The sequence below is a fragment of the Peromyscus eremicus genome, chromosome 8a (genome assembly GCF_949786415.1).
Source record: "Peromyscus eremicus chromosome 8a, PerEre_H2_v1, whole genome shotgun sequence".
Taxonomy (NCBI): domain Eukaryota; kingdom Metazoa; phylum Chordata; class Mammalia; order Rodentia; family Cricetidae; genus Peromyscus; species Peromyscus eremicus.
In genome coordinates, this window is record NC_081423.1 from 96,652,200 (window position 1) to 96,672,965 (window position 20,766).

General features: G+C 49.5%; 1 protein-coding gene across 1 annotated transcript in view; it reads left to right on the forward strand.

The window, feature by feature from the left end:
- The window catches only part of Dnai2 (dynein axonemal intermediate chain 2), a 36,415-nt gene extending 18,490 nt beyond the window's left edge, over positions 1–17,925 (forward strand). The window contains exons 7-13 of the mRNA XM_059272067.1: positions 3,099–3,238; positions 4,308–4,430; positions 9,416–9,639; positions 11,760–11,895; positions 12,730–12,876; positions 14,511–14,738; positions 17,196–17,925. Coding sequence (XP_059128050.1) covers positions 3,099–3,238; positions 4,308–4,430; positions 9,416–9,639; positions 11,760–11,895; positions 12,730–12,876; positions 14,511–14,738; positions 17,196–17,312 — 1,115 coding nt within the window. The 3' untranslated portion in view covers positions 17,313–17,925. The remainder of the gene's footprint in view (positions 1–3,098; positions 3,239–4,307; positions 4,431–9,415; positions 9,640–11,759; positions 11,896–12,729; positions 12,877–14,510; positions 14,739–17,195) is intronic.
- Positions 17,926–20,766: the final 2,841 nt, after the last annotated feature.

Here is a 20,766-nt window from a genome sequence, read left to right on the forward strand (position 1 = left end):
AAGTGTGGGTATGTGCCCATGAGTGCAGTACCCTTGAAGGCCAGAAGAGGGCATCGGAGTTACAGGCAGATGGGTGCCATCCTCTGCAAGAGTAGTAGTATGCACTCTTAACCACTGAGCCATCTCCCCAGCTTCCTGGTGTATTTTTGCTTTAAAGACAGGGTCTTACTTTCTAGCCCAGGCTAGCCTTAAACTCCTGATTCCCTGAGGGAAAAAAAAAAAAAAGCCCTGGTCTGTCTCTCAGACCTAATGCACCCCCCGGGGAGCAGCCAGGCTGTGTCACAGCTATGGGCTCCATACATTTCCCTGCCATATCATCCACTGTCTGCACCATAAAGACCACAGCCAAGCTGCTGTCATGACTTATTCAGCAGCCCTCCTCACTCATTATTCATGACCCCTTTCAGTGGCTTTTCACACTGGCTCAGAACAGCTCAGCTCTGGGGTCCTGCTACCAGAGGAAGGAGACTCCAGCTGTGACATCTGGGAATCACAGGACCCACCCTGGAGTGCTGCTTTGTAGAGCAGTTAGTCAAAGAAGCGCATTTCTGGGCCTGGCCTGACCAGGGACAAAAGTCTTGGACTTGGGGGCTACCAGGTCAAAGCTTATGAGCAAATAAGTACGTTTGCTGGTTCAGGAAATCACCTTTCCCAGAAACAGCTCTGAGTAAGCATGTGGGCCCTTGATGGCCCTCAGGAGGAGGGGAAAGCCAGATACATCAGGGCAGGAAGCAGACAGGCTTTATGGGAAAGATGGAGTCACAGTAGAGGCTTGAGCATGCCCGTGAGCTTTTCTTTCTTTCTTTCTTTCTCTCTTTCTTTCTTTCTTTCTTTCTTTCTTTCTTTCTTTCTTTCTTTCTTTCTTCCTTCCTTCCTTCCTTCCTTTCTTTCTTTCTTTCTTTCTTTCTTTCTTTCTTTCTTTCTTTCTTTCTTTTATTTATTTTTAATTGTATGTGCATTAGTGTTTTGTGGGTCCTAAGAACCAAACTCCAATGCTCTGCTAGAGCAGTAAGCATTCTTAACCACTGGGCCACCTCCCAGCCCTGCCTTTATTTTAGCATTTAAAATCCTGTACATGTGTGTTTGTCTCTGTGCGGGTGTGCAGGTGCCTGTGGAGGTCAGGGGCATCAGGTCCTCAGCAGCTAGAGGTACAGGAAGTTGTGAGCCACTCAGTGTGGATACTGGGAACAGAACTCTGGTCCTCTGTAAGAGCAGCATACATTCTTTTTTTTTTTTTTTTGGTTTTTCGAGACAGGGTTTCTCTGTGTAGCTTTGCGCCTTTCCTGGGACTCACTTGGTAGCCCAGGCTGGCCTCGAACTCACAGAGATCCGCCTGCCTCTGCCTCCCGAGTACTGGGATTAAAGGCGTGCGCCACCACTGCCCGGCAAGAGCAGCATACATTCTTAACCAATGCGCCATCTCTCCAGGCCTCTTTTTTAACTTTTAATTTACATTTTTAAAATTTATTGTGTTGGAGGGTGTGGTGTGGTAGTTTGAATGAATGTAATTGACCTCCATAATCTCATAGGGCGTGGCACTATTAGGAAATGTGGCTTTGTTGAAGTGGGTATGGCCTTTGTTGGAGGAAGTGAGGTTGGAGGAAGTGGGGGCGGGCTTTGAGGTTTCCTATGCTCAGGATACTGCCCAGAGTTCAGTTGACTTCCTGTTGCCTGCAAGATGTAGCACTCTCATGCATCACCACATCTGCCTGCATGCCGCCATGCTCCCCGCCATGATGATAATGGACTAAGACAGAAGAGGTACATGTATGCCACAGCTACATGGAGAGGTCAGATGACTACTTGAAGGAGTTGGTTCTGTACTCCCTTGTGGATCTCAGGGGCCCAACTCAGGTTGTCAGGCTGTCGTAGTTACCTGATGATGAGTTACCTCACCAGCCCTTTGTTTATTATTATTGTTCATTATAAATTTTTTTAGACTTATTTATCTTATTTTGTGCACCATGTGTATGTCTAGTTGCCAGAAAAGGTATTGGTGGAACTGGATTTATAGATGGTTGTGATCTACCAGGTGGGTTTTGGGAATCAAACCCAGTGGTCAGGCTTTGTGACAACCTTGACCCATCTCTTCAGTGGCCCCTGCGTGAGTTTCTTGCAGCATCATGTTCACGCAGTAGGGAGATCCGCCCACATTCTTACCTGGGGACCACTACCTGAGCTTCTTCTGCCTTGGATCCTGCCTCACCCCTTTGCTTGGCTGGCTCCACCTCAACCTTAACTCCCTGCCACTTTCCCCTACTGACCTTTCCTGACCAGCCCAGCCTCTCTACCTCCTGCCCTGACTTCTGCCTCTCCCAGTACTGAGCCTGGTCCATTCCCAGGAGCTTCACCAGGGTGTAGGGTGATCTTAGGACATGCCTGGGGCACAATGGAGTGAATGAAGCCTACACTCCAGGAGTTTCTGCATAGATTATGTGGGGATGGTAGAAAATGTAGGCTGGTTTGAATGTAGCCCTAATTCTAAAAATCTAAAATCAGAGAAGCAGCATTCCTCCAGTTCAGCTCCTTACTGGGGAAAGAATCCCATCACACACACACACACACACACACACACACACACACACACACACACACAGACCCCAACTGCCAAACACAGCTCTCACCTCAAAAGGAAATGAGAGACAATTAGTTCTAGAGTCAAATATGAATGACCATGGTCCAGAAGCATGGATGTGTTACACCAGATACTAAGTAACAATGTGAAAACAGTTTTACAAAGTTCTTTGAGCTGCACAACAGAAAACCACTAACCAAGGCTTTTTTCAGAGAGAGCTGTGGAGCCAAAAACACAACAAATGAACACCCACCTCCCTCTGCCAAGTATCAGTGAAACTAACAGGCAGGTGGGTTATAACAGTACAGGAAGCCTGTTACAGACCTCACATGTTATCTGATGATATTCTTCTGACAGAGTCTCACTGTGCAGCCCTGGCTGGCCTGGAGTTTGCTATGTAGACCAGGCTGGCCTCGAGCTCAGAGTCTCAACTCTCCTCAGTCACAGAAAAGCTTTACCGTAGGTTTGTTTGGTTTGCTTTTCTGGGAACTTCAGTTCACAGCCTCGTCTTCTCCCCTGTCAGCCTGCTGGGACACCCGGAAGGGCAGCCTGGTAGCAGAGCTGTCCACTATTGAGTTCAGCCACCGAGACCCAGTGTACGGCACCATCTGGCTGCAGTCAAAGACGGGCACCGAATGCTTCTCAGCATCCACGGATGGGCAGGTACCACCTGGCTGGACCCTGGAGAGGAGAGGAGGGCCCCTGAGAAGCATCCAGAGAACGTTGCCCTACGTTCTGTTTTCTGTCATTTCTTTTATTGTCTAGTGCTGGGGCTGGAACCCAGGGCCTCATGCATGGGAGGTGTCCTACCACTGAGCTATACCTCCAGCCCTCTCCCCCTTTAAAAAAAGAAAGGAAAAAAGAACTTGTGAGCCTATTTGGGGGCCGTGGTGTGTACCATGGTGCCCATGTGGGTACCAGGGATCAGACTCAGGTCTTCAGGCTTGGTAGCAAGTACCTTTACCTGCTGAGCCATCTCACTGACCTAAATTCTCCCCTTTTTAACACTGAGTAGTGATTAATCCCAAAGATTCTGAACTGCCTCCTCTATCCACAGCCTCCCAGCCCCTCCCTGGGACGTCAGTTTTCTGTGTCTGCCCTGAGATACGCTCTCTGCATAGTCCAGCAAACACCCATCTTTCTCTTCCTTCCCCAACTTGCACATTTTACACCTGTGTGCACCTGCTGTGTTCCGTGAGCCCACTCAGCAGCTGCTTCAACTTTTGTGAAGCGTGATTCTGTACCTGTTGACGGCTTGGTGTATCATGCTTTGTTTAAGAAGATTTTCAGAAAAGGAACAGTGAAAAGTGCATCTGTGCCTAGATCCTTGCACACTATATTGCATATAGTGCATACTATATTGCATATATAGCATATATTGCTGGCAGTGGGAATGCTAGCTTGATTTAGTTGGGTTTTGTTCTTGTTTTGTTTAGTGATTGGGTCTCATGTAGTCCAGGTTGGCCTTGAACTGCTGGACTTACTGCCTCTACCTCCTGGATGCTGGAATTACAGGCACGTATCACCATGCCTGGGTCCTGTGTATAGTTTTCATCTTGCTAGATATTGCTATATAGGAGGTGACTTGTGCCTGCGTCTGAACTGTACAGTTTGCCTTTGTGAGTCTTACAGATACGTCTGTTTCTCATTGGTACCACATCCTTTGAGGCCCTGGATGGCTTGGGGGACAAAATCCAGGGTCCTCCAGGTCTCAGTCATGTTCCCTTTCCAGGTCATGTGGTGGGACATCCGCAAGATCAGTGAGCCCACCGAGGTGGTCATCATGGACATCTCCAGAAAGGAGCAGCTGGAGAATGCCCTGGGAGCCATCTCCTTGGAGTTCGAGTCTACGTTGGTGGGTGTTTCTTGCTCTTCCTTCCTCATCTTCACTTGCTGGGGCTATGGGCAGGTCGGGACTGGTGTAGGAGATGCAGGAAGGAGGCCCCTCCCTCCCGAGGCAGCCTTACTCCACGCCGAGGCTTTACTGTGATGTTCCAGCAGGGGGCAGCAGAACACCTCCAGAAAGACCGCCACTCTCACTGGCTTGAGGCTGGCCCTTCCCAGCAGGGGCAAGCTTTAAAACCAGAAAAGCAGTTCCAGAGGAAGGTTGCTGGCCAGGACCAGTATCCACACAGCTTTGGTTTCATTTGAGGCCCTAGGATGATCACTTCCCTTCCTCAGGGAACGAAAGAGTTGTTGGGGAAGGAAGGAAGAGCAGCGGAGCCTGGTGGGAAAACAGAGCACAGACAATTCTCAACTGCACAGGCAATTCTCAAGTGACAGGGAATGAGGAGGAAAACGCATAAGCGAGGAATGGTGGGTGGTGTATGCCTGTAATCCCAGCACTTCTGGGCTGGAGGCAGAAAGATCAGGCGTTCGAAGTCATACATAACAAATTGGAGGTCCTGTTTGAAAAAAAAAAAAAAAGACAAAACAACAAGAAAATAGAAAACAAGAGGCCGGTGAAGAGGGTTCAGTGGGTGAAAGCATTTAATACACAGACCTGATGACCTGAGTTCAATTCCTGGATCCCACTATGGAAGAAAACTGACTCCCGGAAGTTGTCCTCTGACCTCTATGTATACACAGTATGCCATGGTATTCATGTACACACACACACACACACACACACACACACACACACACACACATCATGATGATGGTAAATAAAAATTTTAAAACTTGCCAGGCCTTGGTGACACACACCTTTAATCCCAGTGCTGGGAAGGCAGAGGCAGGTGGATCTCTGAGTTTGAGGCCAGCCTGATCTACAGAGCGAGTTCCAGGACAGCCAAGACTATACAGAGAAACCCTGTCTCGGGGGAAAAAATAATAATGAAATAAAAACTCAAAATTAAAGCCAGAAGCAGAAGAATCATTGAAAATTCAAGACCAGCTGGGTCTATAGAGTGTTCTAGGCCAGCCAAGAGTACACAGTAAGACCATGTCTCAAATACACAAAACCAAAAACGAATAAAATAAAATCATAAAGCTTGAAGTTGAGTGAATCAATCATAGGAAGGAGTCAGAAGCAGAAAATGAACACTCTTTCACTAAATAAGGCAAGAAAATCCTGTTTCCAGGAGGCTTCTGGCTTGGGCTGGTTCCTCCTCTGTATCTTGCTGCGGTTCAGGCTTGTTCCCCCACCTGCACCTTGGGGGTGTCATTTGTTTGCTCAGGGTCCTATCATATCATTTCTAGGACCTTGGGTGGCTCTGACCTCACACCTGCCCTGGGGACCCTCAGCCACTGACCAGAGTTTAACGCTGGGAGGATAAGGTGGAAGGCAACCCAGGTGCCTTGCCACCATGGCATAGGAGGACCTCCTGGGCTCAGGGCCTCTCTGGGGGGGGGGGGGGCTCAGTAAGACCTTGTGCCCCAATGCTGGGATTTCTAGGCCACATGCTGAATGCAATGTTCCCTCTTCTCCATGCTAGTCCCTGAGTACACAGCCTTTGCCAGACATGGGCAGCCACCGTGCTCCCGTGAGATCTTGACTTTATCTGTTTCCCCACAAACAAGAGAAGTCTTGGTGACAGGAAACCCTGGCACACGGTAAAGCTGGAACTTGAGCCCCCAGCTCTGATCCTATCTGCACCCCAATGTGATGTCTGAGACAAGCAGGCTGGGTGGCCTGTCCCTGACCACTTACAGGTTCCCTGTGGCTGGGTTAACGGCTTGTTTCACAGAACCCCCAAATTTGGCCTTTTTATCTGATGCCCAACTTAGTAGCTCAGTTTGTGTCCTCATTCTCTTCCTGTGTCTGTCTGTCTGTCTGTCTGTCTGTCTCTCTTGTTACTGAATATTGAATCTGGGGCCAACATTTAACACTAAGCCATCTTCCAGTCTATGCATGCTTTAGTTTTTTTTTCTTTTTCTTTGTAAAAACTCATAAAATTACCACCTATACTCTCTCTCTCTCTCTCTCTCCCTCTCTCTCTCTCTTGATTTTTTGAGACAGGGTTTCTCTGTGTAGCTCTGACTGGCCTGGAACTGGCTCTATAGACCAGGCTGTCCTCGAACTCGGAGATCTACCTCCTTCTGCCTCCTGAGTGCTGAGATTAAAGGCATGTACCACCACTACCCGGCTCCATTTACTCTCTTAACTCTTTATTATTATTCATTTATTTTAAAGATTTACTTATTTGTGTGTGTGTGTGAGTCTTCCGCCTGAATTCGTGTGTACCACATGCAATCCTGGTACCTGAAGAGGTCAGAAGAGAGCACCCCTGGAGCTAGAGTTCCAGATGTTTGTGAGCCACCACATCCACGCTGGGAGTCAAACCCAGGTCCTCGGCACGAGCAACAAGTGCTCCAGCCCCTGTCAACTTTTTATGTTGGATATGTCCCTTGTATCCCAGGCTGGACTTGAATTTATTATTTTGCCAAAAACAACCTTGAACTTAAAAAAAGAAGATATTACATTTTAAGTGTTTATTTTTTGTTGGGGGGGGCATGCTTGTGGAGGTCAGAGGACAACTTGGAGTCAGTTCTCTCCTACACTGTGTGAGTCTCGGACTGAGTGCAGGTTGTCAAACTTGGCAGTTAGGGCCTTTGTGCGCTGAGCCATCTCCTAGACCCATGACCTTGAACTTCTGATGCCCTTACCTCCACCACTTGGGGCTGGGTTGGAGGTGTGCTCTGCCAGGTCTGGGCTGGTTTAACCACTGCGAAGAGCCATTCAGCAGCGTTCCACCCAGGGTCACACAACCATCCCACCTCTGGCTCTGGAATTTTCCCGTCTTTCAAAGCTGAAGCTCTTTATCAAATTGTGATAATTTATTTACCAGCCAGACAGAATAGAAAGAACCTGGGTGGGCAGGAGCCCTGCCCTCTGTGTTACGGATAAATATAATTGTACTTCCTCATAGCTGTGTGGGTTCTGGTGACTCACACTTTTAACATGGCTCTTCCTCAAAAGACTTTGGTTATTTTTATAATTTCCAGTAAAGCTGGACTTGGTTTATGCCTTAATCCCAGTGCAGGCAGGCAGATCCCTGGGAGTTCAAGGCTAGCCTGGTCTACACAGCAAGTTCCAGGAGAGCCAGGGCTATATAGTGAGACCCTGTCTCAAAAAAAGAAAGAAAAAGAAAAAGAAAAAATCCCATCAAGCCCCACTGCCTAGCACTCATTTTTTTTATTTTATTTTATTTTTTATTTTTTGGTTTTTCGAGACAGGGTTTCTCTCTGTAGCTTTGCACCTTTCCTGGAACTCACTTGGTAGCCCAGGCTGGCCTTGAACTCACAGAGATCCGCCTGCCTCTGCCTCCCGAGTGCTGGGACTAAAGGCGTGCACCACCACCGCCCGGCTCCTAGCACTCATTTTAACTGATTTTCAAATGTTCAAAATGTAGCATGTGATTTCCTCCCCAATAACCAACTTTCCTGCCAGAACAAATATAAAACAAATTGAAACCCTGTGCCTATGAGAAAAATGGTTCCCCATTTCCTTCTCCCGGAGACCCCAGCAATTCTCATCACCCTACCTCAATGGCCTTGCCTACTCTGGGGGCATCTAAGGAGAAGTCATACAGCAATTGTCTTTCTTTTCTTCTCTTCCTTTTTTTTAAAGCAATGTCTCATTTAGCCCAGGCTGGCCTCAAACTTGCTAAGTATTTGGGGGTAACCTTGAACTTCTGATCCTGCCTCTGCTCCTGACTACAGAAGTTCAGGAAGCCACCACATGTCTGCTGTGTAAGGTCTGAACCAGGGTTTCGTGTCTGCCAGATAAGCACTCTACCAACTACACTGCATTCCTAGCCCTTTTCTTGCTTTGTTTTTATTTTTATTTCTTAAAGTTCACTTTAACGTGTGTGTGTGTGTGTGTGTGTGTGTGTGTGTGTGTGTGTGTGTAATGCGCCTGTGGAGGTCTCAGAGATGACTCAGCTTGCAGGAGTTGGTCTCTCCTTCTACCATAGGCCCCGAGCACCAAGCTCAGGTTGTCAGGTTTGGTAGCAAGTGCTGTTGAGCCCCGTCTCCGGTCCCTGATTTGTCGGTTGTTTTTTTTTTGTTTTGAGACAGAGCCTTGCCCCAGATGGTTGAAGGTGCGTTTCCAGGCTTGGTGGGAGGAGGCACCCTGCACAGAGAGACAACTCCTGGAATTCACAGAGTAGGGGAGACAACTTGCATCACTGACCTCCAGGTGGCTTTCTGAGTGCTGGCTGGCACCTGTTCTGAGTTCACAGTGACATCAGATTAGACAATACTTGAGCCAATGCCACTGTGGTGCCAGAGAAGGGTTCTGCACGATCAGAGCCACACTGTGTCCACTCTGGGCCTTGTTTATTCTACACATAAACAAACATCCAAAATCCTTATGACAGAATGCTTACCGGGGCTGGAGAGGTGGCTCGGTGGCTAAAAGCACCCGCTCTCCTTTAAGTCTAGTGCTGTGAGGAAACCAAGGCAGGAGGATGATTGGGACTTGCTGGCTGCCAGCCAATCGGAAAAACAAGAACTCCAAGTTCAGTGAGAGACCCTGCCTCAAAGGAATAGGGCAGTGTGATAGAGAGAGACACCCAAAGCCTCCTTTGGACTCTACACACCAACATATACAAATGCACATTCACCACACACACACACACACACACACACACACACACACACACACAGAGCACATGCAGTGATGCCTGTGGAGGGGCCTCCTAATGACCCTCTAGAGACCAGAAGAGCTAAGGAAGCCCTTATTAAGTATGAAGGCCTCAAGAATACTTGCAGTGAGGCTGGGAAGTGGGATGGGACTCAGCCTGAACAGAGCTGAAGCAGGCTGCAGGCCATGTGGGTCCAGCCTAGAGCTAATGTCTCATGATACCTCTGCCCTTTTTGTCACTCCCTCCACAGCCAACCAAGTTCATGGTGGGCACCGAGCAGGGCATCGTTGTCTCCTGCAACCGCAAGGCCAAGACATCAGCCGAGAAGATCGTTTGTACCTTCTCAGGCCACCATGGCCCCATTTACGCCCTCCAGAGAAACCCCTTCTACCCAAAGAACTTCCTGACTGTTGGTGACTGGACAGCCCGCATCTGGTCTGAGGACAGTCGGGAGTCATCTATCATGTGGACCAGGTGAAGGGAGGGATACAGAGGAGCAGAGAGGACACAAGGGCCCACTTCAGAGGCTCAGTATGGTAGCTCATGCCTGTAATCCCAGCACTCTGGAGGCTAAGGCAGGAGGATTGAAAGTTTGAGCAGCCCGAGCTACATAGAAAGGCCTATTCTAAAATACAAAACAAAACAAAAACTATAAACAAAACAAAAATAAAAAGCCAATAAACAAGCAAAAATAAAAACCACTAATGCCTGTACATATACCACATTCCCAGTGAAATTTAAATTTCATTTAAATGATTTTTTTCTTAAAGGATGTTCTAATGATGACCTTGAACTCCTAGTGTTTCTGCCTCTACCTCCCAAGTACTGGAGAGGTGAGTACCACCATGCCTGGTTAACAATGCAGATTTTTTTTTTTTTGAGACAGGTTCTTACTATGTAGACCTGATTGGCTTAGAACACTCTATGTAGACCAGACTGGGCTCAAACTCACAGAGATCAGTCTACCTGTCCTGGTTGGTTTTTTTGTCAACTTGACACAAGTTAGAGTTACCTGAGAAGAGACTGTTAGTTGAGAAAAAGCCTCCATCAGATTGCCTGTATGCAAATCTATAGGACATTTTCTTGATTAATGGTTGATCTGGCAGGGCCCAGTCCCCTGAAGGTAGTGCTGCCCCTGGACAGGCGGTCCTGGGGTGGATAAAGAAAGCAGAGTGAGCAAGTCATGAGGAGTAAGCCAGTGAGCTTTGTTCCTCCATGGCCTCTGCTTCAGTTCCTGCCTCCAGGTTCCTGTTTTGAGTTCCTGACTTCCATGGATGATGGCTGTTGCCCACAAAAAGAGGAAATTAACCCTTTCCTCCTCAAGCTGCTTTTGATCATGTTTTACCACAGCAGTAGAAGCCCTAAGATACTGCCTCAGCTATACCTCTTTGGAGGAGGGAGAATGATGAGTTTGAAAGAAAACTCAGAGAGTATAGCATGAATTCTAATTGGTCTTAATAATAAAACCCAGAGTCAGATATCAGAGTGAAAGCTGAGAGATCAGAGAAGCAGAGCAGCTAGCCACTTGGAAGACGTCTTACCTCTACTGTATCCTCAGCCTGAAAGAGCCAAGCTCCTGTCTCCTCCTGCCTTATATTCCTCTCTCCACCCAGCCATATCACTTCCCATCTCCACCTCCCTAGTGCTGGGATTAAAGGCGTGAGATCCCAAGGGCTGGGATCAAAGGTGTGAGCCACCACTGCCCGATTCTGTTTCTCTTTTAGACTGGATCAATCTTGTGTAGTCCAGGGTGGCCTTGAACTCCTGATCTTCCTGCTTCCTCCTCCCAAGTGCTGGGATTAAAGGTGTGGGCCTCTAGGGTGATCTAGTGAGTGGCTAGCTCTGCCCTCTGACCTTCAGGAAAGCTTTGTTAGGGCACAAACAAAATATCACCACAGAGAGAGAATTTTAAAAATATTCCACTCACTTTGACCCACTTTGAGGGATGACTCTTTGTTTGGCCTGGAAGATGCCACAGTGGATGAAGACTTGCTACCAAACCAGTCAGCCTGTGTTTGAGCCCCGGACCCCTCCTGGGGAAGGGAGAGAACTGACTCCTGCAAGTTGTCCTCTGCCCTCCGCATGGGTGCTGTGGCCCAAATCAAATGCACACACACACACACACACACACACACACACACACACACACACACACAAACATACGTGTTAAAATATATGTTTTCAAATTATTAAACAGAGTTATTTCCTGTCCACCAAACAAGCTTTTGAAAATCCAAATGAGGGCCAGAAGGAAGTACAGCCAACCCCCATCTTAGAATTGTGAACTTCCTGGGCACATCCTTCCTGGGACCCCACCAAGGATCCCAGTTCCAGCAGGTCTGACACTGTGAGAAATACCGATGCCCTGCCAGCCAGTGGGGGAGAGCCACACCCCCAGATCCCTGTAAAGTTCAGCCTGAGAACCACAGATAAATGAGGCTGGCAGGCTAGAAGTCAGCCCCCAAAGAGAACTTCCGACCCAGAAAGACTCAGAGACCCTGGATCCCGGAGAGCCTCAACGAGAGGAGCCTTGGGCTGGCGAGCCTCAGTCCTCCCGCACCACAGGCTCTGACTCACCACACCGGCTCCGACAGGTACCACATGGCTTACCTCTCTGATGGAGCCTGGAGCCCTGTGAGACCAGCTGTCTTCTTCACCACCAAGATGGATGGGACCCTGGACATCTGGGACTTGGTGTTCAAGCAGTGTGACCCTGCCCTCAGCCTGAAGGTCACATGTCCCCCCTCCCTCTGGGGTCTTTCCTGGATGGGTCCAGGGTTGGGTGTGTGTATGTGTATCCTGTTGCTGCTCTTGGTAGGCACACTTGGACAGGGTCACTCTGGGTAATCTGATTGCTGCCCAGCTGCACTCTGGCCTCGGGAGCATGGGTTCCTGCAGAAGTGAGGGGCCAGGGCACTTGTAGCTGCGATGATGTAGAAGAATCGTCCCAGAGAATTTAAACAGAAGGGAAGGGCTGGAGGTGTCAGCCAGTGGCAAGGCACTTGCTTAGTGTGCATCAAGTCTGAGTTCCATGCCCAGCACCACAAGAAACAAGTTCATTCAGTTGGTAGGACACTCGCCTGGTGTGCACAGGCCCTGGGTTCTGTCTCTAGCAGTGTAGAAACCAGGTGTGGTGGCGAAGCCAGAGGATCAGAAGTTCAAGGTCATTCTTAGTCTACATAGTGAGTTCAAGACCAACCTGACATGAGACCCAGACTCAAACAACAATAAAGCGGGGAGGAATTCAAGAGAAGTAAACATTTTCTCCCACCCCAGTAGTGACCCCAATACTCAGATTCTCTGAAGCTCCCCCATCACCATATATTAGCAAATTGTAGCTGAGACCCACTGGCTGGGGCCATGGAAAGCCAGGGAGCTCAGCGGTCTGTAGCATGGAGCTAGACCAACAACGAGGCTGGAGACCAAGGGTCTTGGCAGCAAGTGAACTCCATCCGCCGTGGAAGCGTGTATCACTGGGGATGTTCCAACAGGGCCAGATAACAGGATATTCGTGAACTTGGTTTTCTTTCCCACCCTACCTGGTTCTGCTGACCCCTTCCACAGGTGTGTGACGAGGCCCTCTTCTGCCTCCGGGTTCAGGACACCGGGTGTCTCATCGCCTGCGGCTCCCAGCTTGGAACGACCACTCTGCTGGAGGTGTCCAGCAGCCTCTCCACCTTGCAGAGGAATGAGAAGAACATAGCTTCTTCGGTGAGTGCCAAGGCGAGGCCCACTCTGTACACGTTGTGACCTGGCTGGTCACATAGAGACCAAGTCAGGAAAAATGGGTTGCCACTGTTGGCAAGGGCAGCGTAGCGTCACCCAGCTGTCGATCCGCCCTTGCTCCGTTGCTAGCATTCAGAAGTCCCGGCCAGGTCACTCAGCGTGCCCAGGCTTTGGTGTCTCAGCTGTAAATCAAAGCAGTTTGACGGAGTATAACAATGAGACTTTTGGCCAGCAAAGCCTCTCAGTGGAAGGTTTGATGGCTGCCCACACAAAGGACAATGGAAGTGACCTGCCTGATGATAGATCCAGTGCTACCCCTCTCCCTACCCTGGGGCTCACTCCCCAGCAGCATGGGGGCGCTAGGATTGCAGTTCTTGATGCTGAGGCTAGGCTAGCCTCCTAGTTGTGCCTGAGGCTGAGGCCTCACCCCTGAGCTGGGGATCAAAATGACCATCTTGCCTATCCCAAAAGGCATTCTTCACTGTAGCCTATGTATGTGGGGCTCCTTGGAACTGAGTAGCTCAGTGGCCCTGCTCAAGGATGACCTTGAATTTCTGATTCACCAACGTTTGCCTCCAAGTCCTGGGGTTGCTGGTGTGTGTCACCATACCATTTACGCAGCTGGATCTCTGCCAGGCAGGCACTCTAACAACTGACTACATCTCTAGGGCTGTGAGTAAGTGTGTATTTGTTTGTTTTGAGGCAGGGTCTTACTTTGTAGCCTTAGCTTGGCCTTGAACTCACAGAGATCCACCTGTCTCTGCCTTCTGAGTGCTGGGTTTAAAGGTGTGCGCCACCATATCTGGCTTAGTTGTTTGTTTTTTCCAATGCATGAATACAAATAAATGAAAGCGGATGTTAAAAGTTTACATAATTGGAGTTGTATTTTCACAGTCACGAATTTACTTGATGTGTAAGTATGTGCTGACATCTTTTTAATTTCATAGAAAATAGTTCAATACACAATAAATCTCTCAGCTCTGGCATAGATTTTTTTTTTTTTTTAGACAGGGTTTTGCTAAGTAGCCGATGTGGTCAAACTTTCTTTCGGGACCACTAGCTCCCCAAACAATGACATGGAAACTTATTATTAATTATGAGATTGGCCTTAGCTTAGGCTTGTTCCCAATTACTCTTATAACTTAAATGAACCTGTTTCTATTAATCTATGTTCTGCCATGTGGCTCTTACCTCTCCTTAGTACCGTATGTCCAACTTCCTCAGTGACTTGCTGGTGAATCCACCTCTCTTCATCCCAGAATTCCAATCTCTGCCCGGAAGTCCTGCCTAGTCTCTCCTGCCTAGCTAGCTATTGGCTGTTCAGCTCTTTATTAAACCTTAGGCAGGCGAGGTCAAACAGAGACACATCTTCACACAGTGTGGCAGAATACCCTGCAACAAGCCTAGGCTGGCTTACACTTCCAATAATCCTCCTGCCTCAGCCTCCTGAGCACTGAGATCGTAAGTATGCACCGCCATTCCTGGCCTAGCCCTCCTTTCTTGATATGACCCCCAGCAGACCTCATCAGGGACAAATTTCCATAGAAGCCCAGACTATTCTGGGGTTTCCAGCCGTCTCCCTGCCTCCCTCGCCACCAGCCTATCCCTGTCTGTCCCAGATATTTGAACGTGAGACCCGGCGGGAAAAGATCCTGGAGGCCAGACACCGTGAGATGCGGCTGAAGGAGAAAGGGAAGGCAGAGGGCAAGGATGACGACCAGAAGGATGAGGAGTTGGCCCTGGACCTCAATGAGCTAGTCGCCAAAGCCGAGGAGGAGTTCTTCGAGGTCATCTTCGCAGAGCTGAAGAAGAAGGAAGCGGAGGCTTTGAAAAAGAAAGCCAAGCCCGTAAGGACCTCAGCAAGGGGCCTGGGTGGGCTGGGGTTTGGGAGAAAGCCTTAAGGCCTGCGTTCTGCCCAACTGCTGACCTCCTGGGTGACCTTGAGCCAGTAGCTTTCCTGGATGGATCTTGACTATCCACTGGTAAGAGGGCAAACTCACTCCTATCTCCTGAGGAAATTTGTTTCCCAAGAGACACCAGGTTCCTTGAGGGCCGGAGCTCCATGCCTCCTGCTGGCCTTCTCCTCATGGTAGGCTCATCTTAACATGATCGGTACCTCCCGGATCAGGGCCCTGGGAATCTGTGAGTGAGGGCTTTGAGGCCCAGGGGAGGAAAGGGCTGTGACATTTGCACTCTGTGTGCACTGCTCTGGCTTAGCAGGTGACAGGAGCGTGAAGTGTGACTGCTCCCCTGCCCCTAGCCTCAGCTCGCAAGCATTTTCTGCCTTTGTCCTCCAGCTTCTCACTCTGCTTCTCAGCCCCTCAGCTGCCAGCTGGGAAGTAAGAAAGCACTGTAAAGATGGTGCCTGGTCACTGTCTGGGGACAGAGGGAAAAAGAATCTTCTCCGTCCACATCATTGTTCTTAGGGGTCCAGGTAGGAAGGAGACGAGGGTCAGATACAGGAAAACAATGAAGCCAGGCTACTCCAGCACCTGCTCTTCTAACTTGTGTCATGAGGTCTAAGGACAAAGTGAAAATGTGGGGCCCTTGTTTAAAAAGCATTTAGGGGAGGGGCTGGAGAGATGGCTTAGCAGTTAAGAGCACTGGCTGCTCTTCCAGAGGACCCCAGACAACTGTCTCACTCAACTCAAGTTCCAGGGGATCCAATGCCTTCCTCAGACCTCTGTGGGCACCAGCCATGCATGTGGTACTCTGACATGCATGCAAGCAAAACACACTTATGCATTAAAAATAAACAAACAAACAAATAAAAATGTTTTAGTGGAGCCAACAAGATGGCTTCATGGGTAAAGGCACTTACTACAAGCCTGATGATGAGTTTGATTCCTGAGAACCCACGTGGTGAAAGTAGAGAACCAACTCCCACAGGTTGTCCTCTGACTGCAACAAGATGTTGTGGAATTCAGGTCCTGTGCATGATCACATATGTGTACACATACACACACACACACACACACACACACACACACACACACAAATGGATAAATGTAAGAACTATTTAGAAGGGTCTGGGATGTAGCTTAGTTAGACTGCCTGCCTAGCATTCCCAAAGCCCTGGGTTCCATCTTTAATTCCATACCATAAGCCAGGTGGGATCACGAACACTTGTCATGCCAACATCTGTAGATCCAGGCAGGAAGGTGATGTCACATGAGGAGGGTGTCAGACCCCTGGAGATGGAGTTAGAGGTGGTTACAAGCCATCTGACATGGCTTCTAGGAACTGAACACAGATTAAGAGTGCTCTTAATCACTGAGACATCTCTCCAGTACCCCCTCATTCTGTCTGGTGACACTTGCTCTGTCTCTCTCCCACTGCTTGAGGACAGAGAGGGATTTTGTGACGCAGTTTGTATTTGGAAAGCCCTTGACTGAGAGCCACACCTGTGAGCGGAGAGGGGAGCCCCCACTGACAGCACAGGCAGGCAGGACCAGAGTCCTGACTCTCTGACCTGAAGCCCCAGGCTCTTCCCAGCTGCCACTCCTGATCCACCCCATCCTTCAGAAAGCAAAGGTTACAGCGCCTTCCAGGAGGCCAACAGGCGTGTACTTGGTGCCCTACATCCTGAAATGCTTTCCAGTGCTTTCCTTGCCAAGTTTAAACATTCCAGATGAAGCTGAACTGGAGAAGGTGTTGAAGTTCACCAACTCAGCCCCTCTTCTGCCTATCCCGTACCTCCTCTTCTCTTGGTCTTTGCAGTTAGCCTGAAATTCTGGGGGTGTCAGAGAGCATCACTCAGAAGCTAGGAAGAATAATCCATACCTGTAACCTGAGCACTTTGGGGAGCCCAGGCAGGAGAATCCAAAAATTTGAGGCCAGCCTCTGTTATACTACAAGAATTGGTCTCAAAAGAACGAAAAGGGGCCGGGGGGGGGGGCTACCCCATGATGGAGGGGGGAGGCTACCTCATGATGGAGGCTGTCTCTAGGTGCTGTCTCCTTTCATCTTATCTGTAAGCCTAGCCCTCAAGATGTCATGCCTACATCACAGGTGAGGGTGGCAAGGTGCCCCATGTGGAGCAGGGGGTTGGTGACCATGTGGCTCAAGGTCACCCACTCCTCAAGTGGCAGAAGACTGGCTCTTAGATGCCCAAAGTCTTGCCTGCCTTCCCCCATCCCATGGCTCTGAGCACCTGCTGGGCCAGCCTGGAGCGAGCACTACAGGCACCTAGGGACTTACTCTCTGGGCTCCCGACAGCTCCCTGCCCTTGGCCTTCAGGGTTTTACCTCTGGGAAATAAGGAGGGCCTGCTCCTCACCAGCATTTCTGTTTTTGCTTCAAAAGAAAAAGGCAAGTTTAGAGATAGAGGATGGAGAGGAACTGTTGGAACACAATGCCGGAGAGGAGGAGGAAGCGGGTGAAGACGCAGGTGAAGAGAGAGAAGATGATTTACCCACCTAGGGCAGCCTCTGCCCACAGCCCTGTCCCTTTGTGTCCCTTGCTGGCCTTCTCAATGCCACCTTTTCTGACAAGTGCAAGCTGAGTTTCTTTCTTCGATAAATTTTGACGGAGACAGATCAGGGACAAGTCACTAGCCCATACTGGGGCCAAGGCCCAAGTGCACCCCTTTCTCGGGTTGGGGGATAGGGCTTGTCTCTGTGCTAGCTCCCTTGGCCTCAGCTACACTGAGGTTCACTCTGACTCAGGGCCCACACAGCCTTCAGTTAGACTCTAGATAGATCCCTATTCTGCTTATCACAGGTTCTCCAATTAGTAGTTACCAACGCCTTTCTCTAGAAGCTTCCAGAGCTCAGCTGAGCTTGCCCTCATGGTACAGGGGCACCTACAGAGGGGCAAGTTTCTTTCTCCCTCTCCACTTCCCTCACCTACTTTCAAATAGGAACCCAAGTTTTGTCCCTTCTCCAATGCCTCTCCCAGCAACCTCCAGGGGGTATCTTGACATGCAGCTGCAAGAGGGTGATCTTGAGAGAGTAGGTAGGGTAAACCTGGCTCGCCTTGTACATGCATGCATGCTTTTTATTGCTATGTATCTTATGAAAATTAAATCAGTGATAATAGCAGTCAGTGTTTGTCATGAATCCCACACTCGGGGCCTCTCGTTGATCTCATACAATTCTTCCAAAGTTCCTGGGAGGTTTGTGTTGATCAGTCCTTATTTTTACCAAAGAGGAAACTGAGGCTCTAGGAGAGTTACCTGGTCACAGGTGCTGAGGAATGGAGCAGGGATAAGAGCTCAGGCAGCTGACTGTGGGCCAGGTGCTGTGCAGAGCAGTAGGCCCTTTGGGGTTAACCACTGGGCTGGGCCCCAAAGCCATGGCTCCATACAGTAGTAAGTGGGTAGAGGACACCTCAGAACCAGCTCTGTCCCTATACAAGTCCCAGAGGGTCATGGATTCTGTGGCTGTCAGCAGAGATTCAAAGTGCCTGCATTAAGAATAGTATTGGCTGGGCATGGTGGCACATAATGCCATTAATCCCAGCACCTGGAAGGCAGAAGTAGGATGGATCTCTGTGAGTTCAAGGCCAGCCTGATCTACAAAGTGAGCTCCAGTAAGCCAGGGCTACACAGAGAAACCCTGTCTCAAAAACAAACAAAATAAACAAACAGAACAAAGGCCTGAGAGCTAGCTAGCTTAGCCAGTACGGTTCTTGCTGTGTAGACATGAGAACCTGAGTTTGATCCCCCAGAACCCATGTACGAAAGAAAGCCAGCCATGATGCCACTTGTAATCCTAGCCTAGGGAGGTGGAGGCAGGCCGATCCCTGGGGCTCACGGCCTAGCCAGCCTAGATGAATCAGTGAGCTCCAGGTTCAGTGAGAGACCCTGTTTCAAAATAAGATGGATGCCATCCTAAGGAATGGCACTCAAAGTTGACCTCTGACCTCCACATGCTAGCATTTGGATATTTTGTAGAGGGAAAACATTGAGTTGTTGCATTTGGCTTTGATGTCAGTAGTCATTGTTCGTGTTTACTGAGGGTTCAATCTTCACAGGAATCCAGGAAGAGCCGGCCTCACCACCTTCCACTCACACATCCCCGGTGTAGCAGGTGACAGAGAGCAGAGGAACTTGCTGGGTCTTGTAAAAGCAAACGATAGAGCTGAGAGTTCAGCTCAGGGTTGTTCATGATCCTTAAGCATGTATCACACACTTTGCACTCTGAGCTCCTCCCTCCAGCCTCAACAGCAGGGGCCCTGCTCCATACCTGCTGCTGCATCAGCAGGCAAAGGGGACTGGAGGAAGCAGAAGGCTCCTCACCGTAAGATGAAGAGAGGAGACACGGGGACCACCCATGCTGCCCTAAGGGACTCTCTTCTCAAAGGTGTGATTCCCTGTGGGGTGGATTTTGCCACACTGGCAACATCTGGGACATTTTGAATTAACACACCTGGTAAGTGAGTTATTCCTGGCATTTCACACAGAAAGAGCTGGGTATTGTACTGCTCAGCATTCTAGGGTTATCAGGATTCTAGACCCCCACCACAAAGAATGGTCTTGTCCAAAGTGTCAGTAGAAGGCTGGAGTAGAGCCTGCCTCAGCTCTGGATCCAATCCCCAGCACTAGAGAAACTAGGGGGTGGGTGGCACACCAGCAATCCCAGCACTCAGAAAGAAGAGGCAGAAGAATCAGACATTTACAGTCTCTACATACCAAGTTCAAGGCCACCCTGCGCTACAAGAGACTCTCACACAAACAAGCAAAATGAGATGGAGTCAGGGTGCAGCAACCCAATTTGGAGAGTAAATCCATCAAATGGGGTGCTCTGGGGGAAGACGCAGCTGCTTGTTGACGTGGGCACTGATGGGCCGCTCTGAGGGGCTGCCGCTCTGCACTCAAGGCAGAAGAACATTCTTTGGCCATTCTGGAATGTTGGCCTTTGTTTTGTGCTTGCAAAAGCGGGCCACCTGCTAGGGCCTGAAAATCCTTTCCTGTGGGTGCAGAGGGTGCCACTGTGACAGGAGGGCATTCCAGAACGAACTGTAGGAAGAAAAAAGCCTGCGGACAGTGCTGGGCAAGGGGCTGGAGAGCTCTGTGCACATGGTGTCCCTGTTGCCAGCCTTACCGCAATGACCTTCTTTGGCCTTGTGCACCTGACAGCAATTGTCCATTTCCCTCTGTGGTCGTCAATCTTTGTAGGATGAAAAGGGCCCAGGACAAACACCCTGACCTTGACTTGGGAACAGGGATTGAAATCCCACCAATCCCTGAGCCCCCTGAGCACTAAATCCTACCAATCCCTGAGCACAAAAACCCACCAATCCCAAGCCACTCTAAAAACTCTACCCCATCCCCCCCACCCCACTCCCACACCCCCACCCCCACCCCCACAAGGAACCCTATATAAGCTCTGCACTACCCTGTTCATTTCGCTGAGGCCTTACCCTAGAGGCAGCCACCCTCCTGGATTCCTCCCTCCCAATAAATCTCTTGATTGAGATTTGGGTGAGGACCTTCTTGCACAGGAGTGAAGCTGAGCAGAGAAATAACAACTTTCGCTGGAGCTAGATCAGAGCAGAACTGAAACACTCTGCTCTGGGGATGGGGAGGAGACCCGGGATGGGAAGGGACTTTCCCTTAGCAGAGCAGAGCTGTTACACTCTGGGGGACTTAACCTGAGCTGTAACACTTTTGCTGGTGAAACTTTCCCTTAAGTGCTTAGGTGGAGCAGTGCTGAAACACTTCACCAGACCTGGGCAGAGCTGTAACAACTTCTCTTGGAAACTCTCCCTTGCCCGGCAGAGTTGTTACACTGGGGAAACCTTTTTTTTTTTTTTTTTTGGAACAGAGCTGTAGGCATGTCTTATAGTAACTCTATGGTATTCCTTGGCTCCCGACTGCCAGGATCCCTTTCCATTCAGGCTGCAATGCTTACAATCTTCACTGTCAACTTGA